Below are 7,189 nucleotides of genomic sequence, written 5' to 3'. Positions count from 1 at the left end.
TTTTCTCTTCACTTAATGACATCCTTATTCCCAGTGTGTCAGACCCCCAGTTCCAGAGAGTAGCAAAACTCTCCTGAGAGAACTATACTTCCTTGGAAAAAGCAGATGGTCATCAGAGAACTGTGTATCCTGTGATTGATTATGATTTCACCACAGCCATTAATTTAGAGGACCAAACACTCTGCCTGTTCTAATCCAGGCCCCCGAATGGATCATATTGGAGGAAACCCTGCAAGGTAAAACTCAGTTTCCTGTGCAGGTTTTCCCTGCATGGAGGACAATATTGCCTGTAATGAAAGATATTTACATTAAGATTCTGAAAAAAGAACCAACAAAAACAAAACCATCTCAAATGTTTCCTTCTGCATCCAGAAGCACTGAGAGTGAAATACTTCTTGGTTCAATAGTATTTTAGTTCAGCAGGTACCCTGGACTCTATGTGAAGAGAAGAACTGCATAGCGGAGTGTTGGAGAATTTCACAAATGTTTAAATTTACTACATGTGTAACAAATCAGAACAGTACAAAGAAACCCTTTTCTCTTCCAAAAATAGTGTATGATCAGATTTAATTTTGCTTTATAATACTTTTCATAATCGCCAAATATTTAATATACTTCTGAAAAACTTATTTGCAGTAAATCATTTCAAGTGTAAAGACAACAATTGTTATTCTAAACTCTAATCTAGTTTGTTTATATTTGTATTATTTGGCATAGCAAATATATTAACTGGATCTTTTTGGTCACAAATATTGATTTGTGTTTACACAGCTTATTGTGTTAAAAATGGCAAGACATTCGGTGATAAGTGGACAGTGGCTTTGCAAAGCAGTCCCATGTGATATCTGCTATGCCTAGCAATGTCATGGGTTAAAATTAGAACTGGACTGGCATTGAATTTCACTGTCTGTATCAGAGACAGACATTAGTAACGCAGACAAGATTCACAACTTCTCTGCTCTTGCACAGAAATCAATGAGTTATGGGAAAATCTGTGAATACATCTAGTAATTTAGGTAAGTTCTAAAATGTTTTTTTGTTTGTAAGTGAATGTTGGGAGGTGATCATGGGCAAGAGCTCTGGTTACAAGACTATAAATTTGCGGTTGTTTTATAGCTGAAATTGGGAATGCACTTCTGATTTGCTGGAAGATCATGATTACTACTATATTATTGTGTCACCAGAAAAAAGTGTAAACAGTGGGATCAAAATGTTCTACTTTCAGCTTTTCATAGTCTGAAAAGTCTCATTACATAATTATATCAGTTTGAAAACAAAAGGCTATACCTGAGTCCTTATCTATGGCATGATTTCAGTAGAATTCATTGAAGAATCTGCCACAGAACAGTGTGCCAGAAATTAAATTTTAATTTTAAAACAGGAGGCCAAAAAGAAACTTTTTTTAAAAGTATTATAAGTATCCTTACAAACCCCAGTCAGGGCTTGAGGTTCTCATTATGCTAGGTATCATAGACATGTAACAAATATAGTTCCTGACATAAGTTTATAGCATAGGAATTGGAATTGTTAACAGCTGGAATATTGTTTTCCTAGTCTCCACACGGCCTAAAATAATAGCTATGAAAAGCAGGAACTAACTGATCTGTCTCGATGAAAGTTAACTCTAGAGCTTACTAACAAAAATTTAAATCTCATTTACTAATCATTTACTAAAAATCTTTAGTTAACGTGTTTTGTCATGTTGCATGGTTGGTTACTGGTAAAGAGAACTGATGGAGAGTGGGAGGAGGTTGTCTGTGAACCTACATCAGATGTCTGTGTTCATACCCATATGGAGAGGGAGAGGAAGAAGAGGAAGATGCATCCATTCTCATTGCAAAAAAGTCTGACATTTTTGGAGGCTCCACAACTAAACAATTTCTCGCACCTTCCTGGGCATCAAGCGTTCCAGCTGTCAGAACCTCTAGCTTCTCCTCAACAGCTTCTATTCTTAAAACAGAGTTAAGAATTAGCAGTGCAAAAATAATTGGGCCAAATTTCATTTTTTACTTCAGTGTAGCTCCAGAGGAACTCCATTCCCCAATCAGCTGTCTTTCCAATGAGGAGCCATTTTCAGTGGTCATTTCTTTATACTTTTTCTACCTTTTTATATTCTTATGTATATATTTCTTTGATGTAAGTGCTCACATACAATCTGGTTAAAGCATACACCACTGCAATAACAACAGAAAAGGAAAATCTGACGAAGTGGGTCTTTGCCCACGAAAGCTTATGCTCCTACACTTCAGTTAGTCTATAAGGTGCCACAGGACTCCTCGTCGCTTTTGCAGAAAAGGAAAATGTAGCAGAAATACTTGCCAGCTTGGATGTAGAAATGTTTTGCATGTAGGTACCAAATAGCCATTGGTGAGCATAAGCTTGTTTGTATCTGCTACATTTAAAAGGCCAGCTAAAGGAAAGGCACGCTGGGAAAAATTCCTTTAAACAAGTGATTCTGCAGTGGCCATTGGAAGAAAGATGCTTGTAGGGAAAAGACCAATGTTCCACTTTTATTGTTTCAGGGCAAGCTGCCTAGCTGGCTCTAAAAACATTGTCAGACTGAGACAGTATGCTCCCACCAAGTAGAAAGCATTATATTATATTAATTATATTATATTATATTTATTATAATAAAAAAGATGCAATCTTTAGTGTGGTCTTAGCATTACTACATGGCCCTGCAAAGCAAGGTGCTAATGCAGAATTCCAATCTAACCTTGCCCCAAATTTTAGGAGAGTTCCGCGCCAAATCTGAACTTCATGGTTTTAATCCACTGATAAAATACAAAAACCCAGTCAATATAAGAGTGGCTGAGAGGAATCAGTCCAGACAGAAGTGCAAGAATGATCAGGGGTCCTGGCTGCTGGGAGCTAGTACCAGAATGTTCAAGAAGCCTTATAACAGGATTATTAGTAGCCAACCTACAGGGCAGCTTTCTTCCTAGCCCCAGGCAGTTAAGGCTGACTGACCCCTGAAGTACAAAAATTAGCCCTTATACTTTTTAATTTGGTTTATGTCTCTGTGGATGTTCTCACAATCTGTATTGGATTCTTGGACTCGACGATAGCTCATGGCAGTGAATTCCACAGGCTAATGCTGTGCTGAGTAGAATGTATGAACTTCTAGCTATTTTTATTTTTGTTACCTTTCAACTTAACTGAATATTGGAATTGAAAAAGTTTCAGAAAAGGGCAACAAAATTATTAGAGGTATAGAACAGCTTGCATATCAGCAGAAGTTAATCAGACTGGGACTTTTCAGATTGGAAAAGAGATGGCTAAGGGGAGATAAGATAGAGATCTATAAAATCATAACTGGTGTGAAGAAAGTACATAAGGACGTGTTATTTAGTCTTCATAACTTAAAAGTGAGGGGTCATCAAATGAAATTAATAGAAAGCAGGTTAAAAATAAATAAAAGGAAGTATTTTTTCACATAATGCACAATCAGCCTGTGGACCTCCTTGCCAGGAGCTGTTGATAAGCATATTATAAGATTTAAAAAAGAACTAGATAAATAGAGCCCTGCATGGATCTAAATTTATACCAGTGGTTACAGATATCATCTGATATGGCTGTACTGCCCCTCCCCCCCCAACTCACCCACTGTAGTGGGCCCCAGCCTCACCTGCATGCCTCTGGACAGGAGATACAGGCAGCTGAAAGAATAGGACAGGTCTGGAGTAGTGGCTTGGGAAGGTGCAGCCATACTACAAAGGAGCAGCAGCTCCACATTCTGTTCCTTTCTCTGCTAGAGATGTTACATTTAGTTTAATGAACTGATCAACTAATTGATGGAATTTCCATTGATTAGTTGATAAGCGGGGGACCTGCAGTGGGGTTAGCTACTGGCCCCAAGAGATAATATTTAAAAGGCAGAACTGCAGTGGGGTTAAGAGCTGGCAGGCTCTTAATACACTTAAAAAGGCTGAAGTGCAGCGAGGGGGGGAGGAGGGGCCGACCTGGTGTGAGCTAGGAATCGGTTGTCCTGGCTTGCGCCAGGTCCCTCCACCACTGCACTTCTTTTTAAATGTATTACAAGCCAGCAGGCTCTTAATACGTTTTAAAAGCAGAAGCACAGCATCCTGGGACTGGGCGTGAGCCAGTGGTCAGCTGATTCCTGGCTCGTGCCCAGTCCCCGCTACCCCCCTGCCTTCCACAGAGATGGTGCTTTTAAGCCAGTCCCCCCCCCCCACCCCCCGGTCCTGCTGCCTCTGATAGAGACAGCAAGGGGCGGGGGAAGTGACTAGTTGATTACATCCCTATTCTTTGCTGTGATTCTTGGGGGAGCCCCCACATTTCTGTGGATACTAATCTATATCCTTGATATCCACATCCATGGATATAAATTTGTACCCACACAGGGCTCCATAGATAAGTTCATGGAGGATAGGTCCATCAATGGCTATTAGCGAAGATGGGCAGGAATGGTGTCCCTAGTCTCTGTTTGCCAGAAGCTGGGAATGGGTGGACAGGGAATGGATCATTTGATGGATACCTGTTCTGTTCTCTGGGGCACCTGGAATTAGCCACTGTTGGAAGACAGGATACTGGGTTAGCTGCACCTGTTGTCTGACTCAGTATGGCTGCTGTTCTGTTCTTATTTCCTCCTTCTTGTAGTATGCAAAGAAGTAACTAGGGAAACATGATCTACTATTCTATATACATGACAGGAGTGAGTTGGTGTGAGTTCCATCATCTCTGCACACCGATTAATGAAACAGGCGTATCCATTTTTTAACTTTGATGTTTTCTTCTGGCATGTCCAGCTCATAGGAATTATAATGACGATGATGATGGCAATTAGTGTGCTATTCAAAAGTAGAGCCCTATCACTGCACCGGAATGAGTAAGAATCATGACTGAAATGGCACCATGCATTGGATCGTTCTCTGCTGTTAAGACACTTTGGGAAGTGAGAATTCAGAAAATAAATGAAGAACTACGGAAGGAGAAGGAATTCAGACAGAGGGCTATAGGCAGGTATGTTCCTAAGAAAAATGTTAGGAAGAAATGTGAAACTAAACATAGGAGATTATGGTTGGTCTTTTCTGGAACATTCAGATTCCAATCCTATAATCTTTGCTTAGGCAAAATTCCTATTGAAAGGAATCTGTAGACTCAAGTCAACCAGAGAATTAAGATCAACTGTAAATAGAAACTAGTGCACCTATTAATTCTACTGGTGAATATATATCAAATTACAGCAGTGTCTTTAGAGCTGCAGTAGTGTAAAATACATTCGTCATGTTTTTATAGCATGTTTTGTTGCCTTCCATTTAGAAACAGTCTCTACTTAATAGCCACCATTATTTTGATATCTTTACTGCTTAGCCTATGACTGGCAAGAACTTTACTTGAATTCAATCTACCTTCGTACAGATGGGTGGTGTGGATGAAGTTGCTGCTTGGGGCAGCAAGCTCCACAACCTATGGCCCAATCCATTGTCTTTCCCTGCTCTGCCCCACCCCATCGCCAGTGTCTCTCAAATCATAGACATGGTTGTAAAGAAGTCCACTCTCCTTTGTTTGTGACCAGCTTGCTGTCCCTGTAGGCATAATCTGTGTTACAGCACCTAGAGGCTGTAGAAGTGAAAAGACTAAAGAATTTAGTGCTTCTCTCACCCCTGAAAGACTACAAATTTCCCTTATAATGAATTATTTGTTGGACAGTCCCCTTGTATCAGTGGTTCTCAAACTTTTTGGACTACAGCCTACCCCATTCAATGCAAATCTTTCCACAGACCACCAGCCAACCACCCTGATGACAAAATGGATGCAAAAGCAGGCTGGGGATGGGCGATCAAGCCAGGAGGTTGGGTGCAGAAGTGGGCTGAGGGTGCAGAGTCTCTCTGTGTGTGTAAGGGGGGTGAGAGTGTGGGGTATGACATCAGGGAGATGGGGGAAGCATTTAGGTGGCTCCACACACCTCCAGGCACTGCCCCCTGCTGTTCCCATTGGTTGGGATTCCAGCCAATGGGAGCTGTGGGTAAGCCTTCAGGTGAGCAGTTTTCTGTGTTGCCATTCCTCAAGCCAGTGGGAAAGGGAGCAACAGCATCTGGAGCCACTTCCTGCCCCCCGCGAGTTGGATCTGACCTATGAGGCTTGGGGGCTCACTCTAACCAGCAGGTAGCCAGTGCTGGTACTTCAACCACTTGGGCCTGCTCTGAGTTTGCGGCCCACCTGCAAGACAGTCACAGACCACTAGTGGTCCATGGACTACTTTGAGAGCCAGTGCCTTATATTATTTCCCCCATCCCTGCTGTTTGTGGTGAAACAGTATCAAACTTGATGGAAGAATTTAGTTTCTCTCTATAAAATATTTTACTTTATGCAGAGTTTAAAATACAAACCCACAGAATTGCAAAGTATTTTTATGTTACCCAGAACATTAGAATTCTCTAAGCCAATGAACTGCTACATTTCCTGCCCTCCCAAAGTGTATCTAGCATCCTCTGAAGATAAATACTTGTCTGACCTCCATAATGGCTTCTTGCCAAAAAAGTTGCCTCTTTGCTACGTCAGGCAATCAAAATGGCATAGTAAATGTTGCTCATATTAATAGCTGCACAACTAAAAAGAGTTCTTTGTCCTGTAGACTGACACTTGAATGGGAAGAAAGAGTCAATTTAGCCAAGCTCAAAGAAAAAGTCATCACTGAAGCTGGAAGGGTTATATTAAAGATAGAACAAGAAGAATGGAAGGTAATATTAACAGGAAATTGGGTTGCATGGTTAGAGAATAACAAAATTAAGTATTACTTTTCATCTATTAGTACCCACAGTATGCTCAGCACTATGCAGACATGATCAGAGATGAATTATTGCTTTGAATGTAAATAAAACCCGATTGTACTGAAATTAAACATGCTTACTATAACAGTATACTGTTGAATGCTAAGTAATTTCACCACTAACCCACAGTCCAAAAAGTCTTCTCACATGAACAGAACAACGTAATGGTATTTTATGTCTTGTGTCTTTAATCCAACAAGTATTAATTTTGCTACTGCCCCAGAACTGTACAGACATATGTTGTAATGTGCTGTAAACAAAATGAAAAGATTTCTTAGGGTTATTTCTCTTCTCTTTCTGAAGGTGGCAGAGAAGCTCTCAGAACAGGGTGATTTCAGTACATGGGACATGGCTCTGCCACTCCCTGCTGGTTGTTGAACTGGCTTTTTGCTAGG

The 7,189-nt window shown here is 40.6% G+C and overlaps 1 protein-coding gene across 2 annotated transcripts in view; it reads left to right on the top strand.

The window, feature by feature from the left end:
- The first annotated feature begins 856 nt into the window (after positions 1 to 856).
- The window catches only part of LRRC39 (leucine rich repeat containing 39), a 14,643-nt gene continuing 8,310 nt past the window's right edge, over positions 857 to 7,189 (top strand). For both annotated transcript variants that reach the window (XM_006119824.4, XM_006119823.4), the window contains exons 1-3: positions 857 to 1,016; positions 4,770 to 4,983; positions 6,599 to 6,704. In XM_006119824.4, the coding sequence (XP_006119886.2) occupies positions 4,859 to 4,983; positions 6,599 to 6,704 (231 nt within the window). In that variant the 5' untranslated portion in view covers positions 857 to 1,016; positions 4,770 to 4,858. The remainder of the gene's footprint in view (positions 1,017 to 4,769; positions 4,984 to 6,598; positions 6,705 to 7,189) is intronic.

The sequence above is a fragment of the Pelodiscus sinensis genome, chromosome 9 (assembly GCF_049634645.1).
Source record: "Pelodiscus sinensis isolate JC-2024 chromosome 9, ASM4963464v1, whole genome shotgun sequence".
NCBI classification, from domain to species: Eukaryota; Metazoa; Chordata; order Testudines; family Trionychidae; genus Pelodiscus; species Pelodiscus sinensis.
The sequence above is the reverse complement of the archived record's forward strand: the minus strand, read 5'-3'. Positions and strand labels throughout refer to the sequence as shown.